The sequence below is a fragment of the Arachis ipaensis genome, chromosome B4 (genome assembly GCF_059453495.1).
Source record: "Arachis ipaensis isolate K30076 ecotype BB chromosome B4, ASM5945349v1, whole genome shotgun sequence".
Classification (NCBI taxonomy): domain Eukaryota; kingdom Viridiplantae; phylum Streptophyta; class Magnoliopsida; order Fabales; family Fabaceae; genus Arachis; species Arachis ipaensis.
In genome coordinates this window covers 12,394,306-12,406,651 of record NC_142439.1, presented here as the reverse complement: position 1 = coordinate 12,406,651, position 12,346 = coordinate 12,394,306, and the positions used below count along the sequence as shown (strand labels likewise).

Here is a 12,346-nt window from a genome sequence, read left to right as displayed (position 1 = left end):
ATGGTGACCAATTTTATGTTTTTCACAGCCAAGCATGTTCCTGTCGGAAACGTATGATAGTGAAATTATTCTAAATGAATATCAAAATCAAGTTATTGGAGTAGAATATATATATATATATATTGAAATATAAAATATATATTTTTAAAAAATAAATTATATATTTTATACATAAATAAATAATATTTGATTTAGTGTTAATTTTTTATATACATTTAGTATTTTTATAATAGTCATATTAGGATAAATTTTTCATATACTCTTAGACTAATGAAATATTTTTATAATAATTATATAATCAAATTTTTATGTTTATAAATTAATTTTTCATGTATATACGAAAAGAATTTGGGTAGTTTAATTAAATCTCAAACTCCTATTAACCATTAAATGAATAAATGATATTTTTTTATGTTTATTATTAAGATGCTAGTATTTATAATCGACGATGTATAAAAGTTAAAAATGATTAGCTAATTTTTTTATATTTCTGAAAAATTTGATAATTTTACTACGAAAAGAGAGTGATGCTCTAAATTAGCCTTTAATAATTTTTATATTGGATAAATTAATTCTTAAAAAGATGAAAAAAAAGCATTCATTCTTTAGAGAAATAAATAAATATACAAGGCTGGAAAAACAAATCAAACTAAGTTCAAATAGCATAGACTCTCCATACTCAATTAAGAGGTTGCGGGTTCAAGTTTCTTATAAAAAGTCACAAAAAAAAAAACTAAGTTATTTTTTTTATATAGTTTAATTTTGATACACGATTTTATACTATATCTAATTACATAATATCATATTAACAAAAATAATCACTTTTTACATTGACCGCATAAATAATCATAAAAAAAAAGATATAATTATATAAAATATTTTACATTATAAGTACATCAAAATTAAACTCTTCTTTATAAATCATAAGTGATTATATTTTTTCTGTAATAAATATTTGTTTTATCATATAAAATATATTTAGTACTGAAGTAAATGTAAAGTATATTAAGTGTTCCCCAAAAAATTCTCATCTAGAATGTCTCTGTGTCTTAATAAAATTTTAGAAACACATATAAACTTACTTATTAAAACTTTCTTTGAACTTTGAAGCCTTGAATCTAATTAAAAAGTACATTTTTTTTTTAATTTTTGGTAGTGCTTTATTTGTGAGAAAAACTAAATTGTATAAGGAGAAAACATATAAATTTCATTGGTGAAATTGCGTTGCAGAATCCCTTATCCACTCTGCAATAACCACAAAGTGTGTGATGAATGAATCGATGAACAGCAAAAGGGTGTGAGAAATTGAACATGAATCAAATGGCTTCTTTAACTTGTTCATCATCTTCATCCTTCTCAACAAAGCTTCCTCTTCATTCCTCAACACCTCTAACAAGAAGAAGAAGAAGAAGCACCCACGAGTTTCTAAGAATGGTGACTCGTTCCTGTCTCGATGACAGTTCCGCACTTCTCCGAGCAGCTCAATACACTGTATGCCTATGAAACTTGAATTCCCAGTTCTGCAGCTTTCAAAGTTTGCAACTTTGGAATTTACTCTGTGTGATCAATGTATGGTTTTTCATGCATGCCAATTCAGAATTCACTAGCTTTGTTATCATAATCCCTAGTTTCATGTTTTACTTAGCAATGTTTGTCAAAAATCCTTTCTCTTTTTGTTGGGTTGCTTTCTGTGAATTAGTTGATATAGTACTGCATTCTTTGTTGTTGATGCCTAGTGTTGTAATGTATGCAGCTTTTTGTTGTCCAGATTTTAGGGTTACTAGGCTTATGTTGGGATTAAAACTCCTTTTTTATGCATAATGATTTTCCATATTGTTGGGAGATGAATGATTTTGTAGATATGCTGTTTGATAGGTAGACACATATGTGAAAAGTGGAATGGTTGTAGGATTGGGGTCTGGTCATGCTTCTGGTATGGCAATTCAGCATTTGGGTCACCAGCTTCGTATCGGTAATTTGAAGGACATAGTAGGGATTCCCATGTGAGTTCTTCCTCTTTGGCACTTTACATTTCTTCTTCCCTTCCTTTTTTATATTATCAGTCATTACTATGCTGTTTCAATGATGTTAGTTATTTGAATTAGCCATATTTTGAATTTTGGTCACTTTCCGCCATGGAAATATCTTTATACAATGGGAATTTCGATCGAACCAATGAATCGTTGAACCTTAATGCATCGGTTGTTCCAGGTCTGTTGCAAGTGCAAGCGAGGCAGCAAAGTCTGGGATACCATTGGATACCTACCAAGACAGTACTCAAGTGTGCATAAAAATAATTATCTTCTACATTTTCCTTTAATGTTGAGTGTTTCTTGTTTTAGAGGATCTTGGTTGCCTGAAACTTGAATTTAAGTAAAAGGTGGAAATGTGTAAAGTAAAGTGGATTTTTTTTCTTCTTTTCATTCTATTCCTCTAATACTTGAAATCTTAGTTCATAATCATTAGCAATTGCTCCATTGTAGATTGATTTTGCCTTTGATGATGCTGATGCTATAGAAGAAGGGACACTTGTTGCTATCATTGGGCGCCGTAAACTGCAAAGTGAGGAATCCATAGTGCAGGAGAAGGTGAGACGCAATATATATATATATATATGTATATGTATATCGCTTTGTTCTACATTTTATTTGTGAATGTCAATTTTCAATAATTGACTCCCCCATTTGTGCAGTCCATACTGTATGCCGCCAATAAACTTGTGTTCATTATTGAAGAAAACCAGTACAAAGGTGGACTGGAAGGTTCTATTCCAGTTTTAATTCATTCTGTAAGCAGCTATACAAATTATTTGCTTCGATATTTTTTTCCTGTATATATTTGCCTTTTCTATTCAAGTTTTTCCTTGTAGCCTACCTGGCTGGCAACCGCCGAAGAGATTGATGATATATTTCTGGGCGATGCCGAGGTTAGCAAACAATTCACTTTATATAAATTTATAAACTATGATTAATGATTTCAGGTGTGAATGGATGCTTTTACCTTAAAAAGTGATGTTGTCATGAAGAGCTCTTTGGAGCAGAATTCGTCTCCCTTTGTTTCTACTTTTTAGTTGATCAACACAGTTTTTTATGCTCCTCTTTTAATTTCTCATTATCTTAGCATCTTAGAAAGTTATCGTTCATAATGAAAACTGTATATTCTGATGTTCTATTTATTCTTTGTTTTTTGCAAATTGAAGGTTTGGAGAAGACCGGCGATAGGACAAGCAGGTCCATTAGGAGGTGACTTCCCCCTAGTCACCAAAGAAGGATGTAATGTTCTTGATCTTATATTTACTTCTCCAATTGCAAGCCTTGGTAAGTTTTACAGTTATCCTACCTCTTTCAAAATCTAGCCTTGTTATTCGTACGAGTCTATTCAGCTGACTTAGTGATCATACCTGCAGCTGAAGTAGCAAAACGCCTTGATACTGTGGATGGTGTTGTCGACCATGGGGTCGTATCTAAAATCCCGTTAGTTTTCTAATCTTAACTTTTATAATCTTTGAAGTTTTGGACAATTGGTTGACAGTGAAACTGATTGAACTAGATAAGATGACGAATATATTGGAAGAATCCGATAGAGCCAAGTGTCTGTTGAGCTCAAAATACTTAGTTGAATGATGTTTTGTTGTTTAACCTTATCTTGTTTCTAGATTCAGGCAATGTTTTTTCCCCACAATGTTGAATCCAAATACTCTATAGTCTATGTCACACTATGTTCATCAAAATTGGTTAAGAATGCAAGCATGTTCAACATCTTTGTTTGCATTACTGTATGATGTGATTGAGAATGTTATTACATTGATTTTATTAGTATTCTTCATAGAAGAAAAGTAATTAAAATAAGCAAGGAAATTGGCATGTTTGGAAACACAAATTGAGTTTCTTGTGTTCATTTTGTGATGCAGATGTACAGTGGTAATTGCTTCTCCAAATGGGATGAAAATTTTGGACAAATTGACCGCAGATATAGTGGGATAGGCTACACTTGTTATAGTTATTTAATACTTATATATACCTCTGCCTTGAGGTTTTGAATGTAAATGTGGTTATAGTTGTTCTTGAAGCCTCTTTTCTTCCCTTTATTTATTCATTTATTTCCGTCCTCCCTCCCAAATATTTGTTATATAAGAGGTATGTTTTTGTAAAGATTATGACATGATTGTGAACTGTAGGATACTAGCATTATTATTGTTTTCTGATACTATGTAGAACTATTGTATTAGAAGATGAATTTTACTTTCTTTGAATTGTTTTTTTTAAAAGAAAAATGTTTATAAAACTCAAATTTTATAACCAATTTATACTCGCTCAACTTTAGGCACAACTTAACTATTAAATCCGAATTCTCGTTAGCCACTTGATTTAGCTCGAGTTGGATCCACCAAAATTAACTAAGTACAGTTGAGATACTAATGGCTTGAATATCAAAAACAAAAAAAAAGAAAGATAAAATTTTTTTTATTGAATACGCCACATAGTAACCACAAGGAACCATCAAAATGTTAGAGGATTAGTAAAATTTATTGTTTTTTTGTAACAATTAGTCATTAATATTTAAAAGTATAGAATAAAAGTATATTGTTAGATTACTAAAATGAAAAAATTGGATTGATGATTAGAAGTGATGGTCAAAAACAATAAATTTTGCTGGCTTTTGAATATTTCTCACCATGAAATAGACAAATTTAGTTCTTTTTTTAATTTTTTTTGGCACAGTAAATGTTAGGCAGGTAATTCTAAACTCTTCTAAAGAATTTTTTTAAAATTTGAACTCCCATTTTGTTCAAAGATAATTGCGCTATACATGTAAAGAAAATAATAAAAAATCGTTAGATAATTTGATATAATTGACTAAATTATTTAACATAACTCATGTTTAAATATTTACTATTATCTTTACTCAAAAATATCTCCATATGAAAAATCACTTTGTTTTTTTTTTTTTTTTTGTCACGAAAAGAATCGGATTTTTTTAACCGTATCTCTTGATCTGACAAGTTAATAATTAATTCGTTGAAAATTAAAACTTTATTTAAAAATTTGTTGTTGGCCAATAAATTATTGTAGGTACAAGTTGAGATTTGAACTCTAAACAAATGAAAATAATGCAGCGGAGGCCTAAGACCAAATGGTAATGATATTGCCTTTTTTTTTTGTAATTGAAATAAACTAAACAAAGAAAAACAAAACAAATGATATGCTTAAATAGAGAGACAATCCTTTTTAAGACTACTCTTAAACTCCTCCCAAGGTGAAGGAAGCTCTACATGAGAAAGTTGTAACTTCATCGCCATCTTTGTCATAGTATCTGCCACCGTGTTTGCATCTCTCATAATCAAACGAAAGTCAACACGCCAATTCCAATGCATGATATCTCTTATTTTGAGCACCAATGGATCAATAAACCCAAAACCATATTGGTGATTAGTAACAAGATTAAATGCTTTCACACAATCCGTCTCACAAATAACATCTTGTTGACCCACATCTCAAACTAAGAGATATTCTCTCTAAATAGCAAACAATTCCCCTTGAAGAATATTGTTACTCTCAATTATTCCCAAACATCCCCTTTGCCAACTCCCATTACAATCTCTAATAACACAAGCAAAACCAACACTATCACTTGAACCAAGATAACTAGCATCACAATTAATCTTGAAAGTACCAATGGATGGAGGATTCCAAAAACTATTTAGAGTAGAGGGAAGGGACATACGTTGTAATTCAAAAATATTCCTAAGCTCCTTTTTTGAAGTTAATGCTAGACAAATCACTTTTTCCGGAAGCCAAGTTTCATGAGGATTAAAGATGTCATTATTTCTTATTTGCCATATCCACCAAAGTCCCGAAAAGGACTTGAACGGATGCTCTCTACTATGATACAAGAACCAGTTCTTCAAATCCAAAGGATGACAAGAAATATCCAATCTATGCCATACAAGCTGAGTTTCTGGGCAATCCCGAATACAATGTAAAACTGATTTCTTGTTAGAAAGACATCTTGGGCACCTATCCGATGATAACATCCCTTTTCTAAAGCGAAAACTTGTAGTAGGAAGAGCCTCCTTAAGACACAACCAAGCCAAAAACTTGTGATTTTTCAGAACAAGCTGACGCCATAGCCAAAGCCAATTCTCCCGCTCCTCCCAACCAAAAAGCTTCTTACACAACCACAAGTAACCATTGCGTGAGTCATACACATTGGTAGCAGACCCAAACCAATACCAACCCACTTCCAGACCTGCTTGCACATCTGGATTGTAAGAGAGAATATTACCTTTCAGAATTTGAGATAAAGGAGAATAAAAAGTATCCAAATGCCACCTACCAACCGACCAAATATCCTGTATCCGGAGATTCGAATCAGAAATGTGAACATAATCCATCTCGTTAGATAACCGTCCTTCTCTCTTCCAGCTAGAAAATAAAAAATTCTGGTTCAAATCCCTAATACACCAAACAAACACATCCTTCAACACTTTCAAAATTTTGCAAAAACTCCTCCAAATGGGAGAGCTCTTGTTATTAGGACAACTAAAACAGTTATATATAGAGATGATCGGTATTTGACATCCAACAATTGGACCCATAACTTGTTTGACTGTTGGAAAAAAAGTCCAAATTAGCTTCCCAAGAAGAGTAATATTCACACAACTTCATATTTTTTTGGGATAATGAGTACCTTCCAACTAACAAGATTCAATCCTCTTCTATCAACTTATCCTTTCCAAAAAAAATTCTTTATCATAGACTCCAATAATATTGCCTCTTAATCAAGCTGCCCCATTCTCAAATCTCAGCTGAGATTGAGATAAGATTTCTTTTTGGACACGGTGAGAGCTGGGCTCTCCCGGCCCACACCCAGGAAGGACTCGAAAACCAGACCCACCCAACCCGACATTTTCTAATTCAAATTACCTTTCCCTCTCACCATCGCTCATCTCTCTCACACTCTGACTACTGAACCTCGCCATAAACAACGCTGCTCACTCCCCTGGCCAGCGCTACGAACATGATTGGATGAGGTTTAAAAAACCTAGTGTGGGTGTGTGAGTTGTGTAATGACAAAAAAAAACACTTGAAAATAATCAGATTTTGTTCAGTGTGGGAAGAGTGAGCCCAAGCCGAAGCCCAACAATAAAACAAAAGCAGCCCAGAACGCATTAATACATGACCTGTTTCATTTCCGTTACTGTCAGTAAAAAAAAAAAAAAGTGTTTCATTTAATCATTTGTGTCTTTCACTCATCAAATAGCTCAGACACGAATCACTCCCTCTTCGGTTCTTTCTGATCTGAATCTTCTGTGCGCAAAGCTGCTGCTTCTTCTTCGTTCAGATCTGCGTCTGCACCAAACTCTGTAACAATGGCGGCACCGGACCACCTCTTCAACCTTCGTAATAACTTCTACCTTGGCGCATACCAAGCCGCCATCAACAGCAGCGACGTCTCAAACCTCTCACCGGACGACGTCGTCGAGAGGGACTCGCTGGTGCATCGCTGCTACATCGCACTCGGCCAGCTCCAGTTCGTCATCTCCGAGATCGACCAGAACGCCCCCACTCCTCTCCAAGCCGTCAAGCTCCTCGCCCTCTACTTCTCCGGCGCCTCACAAAAGGTTCATCCTCAATTTATCGCCGAAATCTCCGTAGATCTCGCCAGTTTATCGTGGTTTTGATTTGTTTGGTTGTTGGTGCAGGAATCTGCGATCTCGAGCCTCAAGGAGTGGCTGGCGGATCCAGCAATCGGGAACAACCCTACGCTGAGGTTGATCGCAGGGACGATTTTCTTGCACGAGCAGGACTTCAACGAGGCTCTTAAGTACACCAATGCCGGAGGAACAATGGAATTGTAATTCCTCTTTTTCGTGAATCTCTTATTTGTGAAATGTTTAGTTCCTGTTCAATTTTGTACGGAACAATTTAATCCAGAAACATGTTAAGTTTGTTGTTGTTGCCGTTTTTATTTTATTAAATTTGGGGGAATAGTGTTGATTTCGATAAGTGGACAAATTGAATTGGATATTAGTTGTGACTTGTGTATGATGTGGTTGTTTGTATCTTCATTTAAGAGGATCTGATTCATTCTATTAGTTTATGGATCGTGTGAGTTTGTTGTGTCAACTTTGGATCTTTGGTTTCAGGCATGCATTGAATGTGCAGATCTTTATTAAGATGCATAGGTCTGATTTTGCTGAGAGGCAGCTCAGGATGATGCAGCAGATTGATGAGGATCACACCCTCACACAGCTTGCCAATGCATGGCTAGATTTGGCTGTGGTAAGAAATCAAATTTGAAAAAATTAATTTGATGAATTTGGTAATCATTTTATGAATTTGGTGTGGTTGGTATTATATCAGGGCGGGTCAAAGATCCAGGAGGCACATCTCATCTTCCAGGATTTGTCTGAGAGGTATCAGTCCACCAGTTTGCTCTTGAATGGGAAGGCTGTTTGCTGCATGCACATGGGTAACTTTGACGAAGCTGAAACCCTTTTGGTTGAAGCACTGAACAAGGCAAGTTTTAGCTGGTTGATTTCATATATCTCCTTGAAGTTCTGCAATTGCTGTTAATTCATATTGCTTGTTTCTGTTAACTTTATTCACTTCAGAATGAATCTGAATAGTTTTTCTTGTATGATTTGCATAAATTGTTGAATGAATGAATGAATGTTGCCAGAAATTTCTCACTTCATCTCTAACTGAATATTCATATATTCTCTCTGGTGATTCTTGGCTTCTAGACTTTATAGGGCTTTAAGAAATGTTACAATAGCGATTGACAAGACTTTTTTTTTTCTTGGGGGAGAAAAAGACAAATTTTGTATGTAGTTAACAAAGTTTTTTGTGATCTTTACAGGATGCCAGGGATCCAGAAACTCTAGCTAATCTAGTTGTATGCTGTCTTCACCTTGGCAAGCCATCTTCTAAATCATTCAGGTAAACTGTCAGAACACCTTTATTCTCTGTTTCCTTCTCTGAATGAGTGGTTGCGTCTTTAGTGGAGCCCTTTTTTGGCTTTCCCCATCTGTAGTATATCTCCTTGTATTTCAATCGAAATCAAGCTAGAATTGATATAGAGGGATGAATCACTTGCACCTTAAGAAGTGTTATTCAATAATCAACCTAGCAGGTAATATTTGTAGTTTGAATATGTACACAATAGCTGGTGTCCTTAGTCACAGGCTCATAGCATTTTAGCGTAAAATGGTAGTACTTGGTGATGAATGTAAGGAAGTAGGAGTTCAAAAATCAATTGGATGAATTGCTTTATAAGATTCAATTCTTTACTCCATAAGTCGTTTAAAGTACCCGAATATGGTGCTAAGATTTATATAAATTCAGGTGATTGAAATCTTTTTAAGTTTATATTGGTGTGGTCTGGCTACATACCCTAGGGCATATCTGTGTGCTTGAAGTGGGAAATCTAATGTAGCGGTTATTCATGTTCCAGACTGGTTATATTTGAAGTTTACATTTAATTAAACAATAATTTTATGGTTGACATACTGATATTGTAGAAGCCAATCAGCACTGTGATTCTCTGTCTATCCTATTTTCATCCCATTGGTGTGTCAATGCTGAACTTGTTAGATTAAGATAAAGATTATTAACATATTATTCAATGATAGTATTAAATTAAAACAACAGCATTATACTAAGATACTGCATAGTTCACGGGACTGAAATAAATTCTAGCTCATATTATGAGAGGATATTCCACTAATGAGTGGTTGGTTTGTTTTGCAGTCAGCTGAAACTTTCACACCCGGACCATGTACTGGTTAAACGAGTAACAACAGCCGAAGAAAGCTTTGATAGAGCGCTGCAATCATTTTCTTGATGAGTTAATGATTGATTTCTTGAGATTCGAATGGTGTGCCGTCTTCCTATGCAATTGTTACACCTAATCATGGCTATTGTATTGGTTACAGAATTTTATTTTATCGTACAATGTGTTTCATATTATTAGAACGTAATTAGTTGGGAAATGTCATAGGATCCAAATTTGATGACAATGTTTTGTTTACTTGAGTCTTGATGTGTAAAAGCTACAGCTCATTAATTTTGAATCTACTTCATTTTCATCTTGTACATTTTACAGTAAAAGTAAGAAATATCATTGGGTAAAACGGAATTGCAGTGATCTAATTTGTGAACTGTGAGCATTTGGTTTTCCCCAGTTAACAAGGAAACAACTACTTGGTTTGAGTGGTTCAGCAACAAATGAACATGGAGCTCGAGGAATTTTGGGCATCATTGCTAGACAACAATATTTAATAGCAGTGAGTATATATAGTTGTATTTCGTATTATGTCTGATGCCTTGTTTTTCATGTTTACTAGTAGTCTTGGATTGAAATTATATTACTTCCTTTGATATGGTTGCAATTATTTATGCAAATAAAAGCTAGGTTTGCACAAATGGAATTTTGATAGCTGCATACATTCCAAATTCTAAAACCCTACATGCTCTCTCTCTCTCTCTCTCTCTCTCTCTCTCTCTCTCTCATATTTAACATGATGCCATACTTGATATGGAAAAATTATTAGCATCAGAATTTATCAATAACTAATTAATTATCTATTTTTGTAAATATTACTTTAAATATGTAAATAACTAATAATCTATGATGCACGGATACGGGACATGACACGACACGGGACACGTCGACACGCGAATTTTAAAATCTTACATGACACGGGGACACGTATATATATAAAATATAAAGTATTTTTTAGATAAATTGTAATGATATTTTGATATTTTATTGATATTAAAATATAAATTAAAATTTTTAATTATTTTTAATGTCTTATTTTAATTATATCAAGTATTTAAAATATTTTTGTTTTAATAAATAATAATATATATTATATATAAATTTATTTTAAGAATATATGTTAAGAATAAGACTGGACACGCGGACACGTGATGGTATTTAGATGTGTCCGGTGAAGAATTTTTTATTTTTTATTAAGACACGGTTGGACACAGCAGACACGCGTGTCAGACGAGTGTCGTGTCTGAAATGTGTCCGACATGTAGACACGATAACTCAGCGAAGTGTCTGTCCTTCATAGTTAATAATTAATCTTTGGTACATTAAGGGCACTTTTTAACGGCACTGCAATTAGAAAGTTTACATAGAAAATGCAAAACAAATGTAAATTTTTAAGTTTTTTTATGCATTAAAAATATCAGTTTTTTTTACTTTTATTCTCTTAAACCATGGTGGTCTTAGAGCATTTTTTAACTAAATCCTTAAAATGATTACAATTATTTACGAGCAAGGCATTAAAACTTTGAACATAATAAATATATAAGGGAAAAACACTTTCAAAGATTATAAGACCATCTCCAGTAGGGAACTCATCACAGTTCCTGTTTATGGTCCACTTGTCATAAAAAGTAACTCCACATCAGCTTTTGCGTCATAAACAATAAATAGGAACTCAAAGCATCTCTCTTCTCCATTAGGAGGAACTAACTTTAGTCCCTATTGTGGTCCCACTTAATTAATTAATTAAAATACTTAAAATTAATATAATTAATTTTTTCAATAATATTATTTAAATTTATAAATTTAAAAATAATTCATTATTAAAAGATATTAATATTAAATAAATTCATATATAATAATAATACACAATATATAATTCGAGATTATACTAATTTATAGTTTTGTGTTTACAACTGCTAATTTTAATAATATCATTAGCATTTTAAATTTTAAAAATAAAAATAACCAACTCAACTAAAAATTATTTTATAAGGTATAAAAATTAAATTTATTTTTTAATGTAAGTAAAATTAATTAATTATAATTTAATATAATAATATAAATAATATTCAATATTAATTATAATATAAATAATTAATATAAATTATTAATTAAATAAAAACTTAATTATTTAATCTAATTAATAATTTAATTAATTATTATTTAAATAATTAATATAAATTATTAATTAAATAAAAATATAATTATTTAATATAATTTTTATTATAATTATTATTAATTTAATTATTATTTAATTATTTAATTATTTCAGATTTTATATTATTATTTTTTTATAATAACTTGGCAAATGGCAAGTTATTATTGTTTAATTTGAGTCCCTGCTTAGAGGGACTCCCTTACCTTAATCCTTGTGCGGGAACTCACTCCTTCTCTCCTCCAATGGTTAGAGTTCCTGTATATCAGAAAAAAGTCAAAGAGGAACTCACCATTGGAGGTGCTCTAAATACGGAATAACAAAATCAATGATGCAAAAACTGTCGGCAAAATGAAAGATCAATTCGTGGGCTCGAGTTGCTCTATCCAGCGGAGACACATT

The 12,346-nt window shown here is 32.5% G+C and overlaps 2 protein-coding genes across 3 annotated transcripts; both read left to right on the top strand.

The window, feature by feature from the left end:
* The first annotated feature begins 1,114 nt into the window (after positions 1-1,114).
* Positions 1,115-4,252, top strand: LOC107638932 (NagB/RpiA/CoA transferase-like superfamily protein). 2 transcript variants are annotated; one of them, XM_088485787.1, is made up of 10 exons: positions 1,160-1,265; positions 1,303-1,491; positions 1,876-2,003; positions 2,212-2,281; positions 2,484-2,588; positions 2,693-2,788; positions 2,870-2,926; positions 3,200-3,317; positions 3,407-3,473; positions 3,911-4,252. In XM_088485787.1, the coding sequence occupies exons 2-10, from the start codon at positions 1,312-1,314 to the stop codon at positions 3,981-3,983; spliced, it is 894 nt and encodes a 297-aa protein (XP_088341913.1). In that variant the 5' UTR covers positions 1,160-1,265; positions 1,303-1,311; the 3' UTR covers positions 3,984-4,252. The 2 variants fall into 2 exon arrangements, with proteins under 2 accessions (XP_016197812.1, XP_088341913.1); XM_016342326.3 differs by having other exon boundaries at positions 1,115-1,491.
* Positions 4,253-6,937: 2,685 nt separating this feature from the next.
* Positions 6,938-10,138, top strand: LOC107638933 (coatomer subunit epsilon-1). The gene is made up of 6 exons (XM_016342329.3): positions 6,938-7,624; positions 7,706-7,857; positions 8,150-8,285; positions 8,367-8,522; positions 8,866-8,945; positions 9,756-10,138. The coding sequence occupies exons 1-6, from the start codon at positions 7,373-7,375 to the stop codon at positions 9,847-9,849; spliced, it is 870 nt and encodes a 289-aa protein (XP_016197815.1). The 5' UTR covers positions 6,938-7,372; the 3' UTR covers positions 9,850-10,138.
* Positions 10,139-12,346: the final 2,208 nt, after the last annotated feature.

What these genes read in the sequence shown, in the direction of transcription:
- LOC107638933 (XM_016342329.3), top strand. Translation starts at nt 7,373, where the DNA reads ATGGCGGCACCGGACCACCTCTTCAACCTTCGTAATAACTTCTACCTT. An exon ending in TCTCCGGCGCCTCACAAAAG is followed by an intron (nt 7,625 to 7,705) that starts GTTCATCCTCAA and finishes TTGTTGGTGCAG; the next exon opens with GAATCTGCGATCTCGAGCCT. An exon ending in CATGGCTAGATTTGGCTGTG is followed by an intron (nt 8,286 to 8,366) that starts GTAAGAAATCAA and finishes GTATTATATCAG; the next exon opens with GGCGGGTCAAAGATCCAGGA.
- LOC107638932 (XM_016342326.3), top strand. Translation starts at nt 1,312, where the DNA reads ATGAATCAAATGGCTTCTTTAACTTGTTCATCATCTTCATCCTTCTCA. An exon ending in CCTACCAAGACAGTACTCAA is followed by an intron (nt 2,282 to 2,483) that starts GTGTGCATAAAA and finishes GCTCCATTGTAG; the next exon opens with ATTGATTTTGCCTTTGATGA. An exon ending in TTCTCCAATTGCAAGCCTTG is followed by an intron (nt 3,318 to 3,406) that starts GTAAGTTTTACA and finishes TCATACCTGCAG; the next exon opens with CTGAAGTAGCAAAACGCCTT.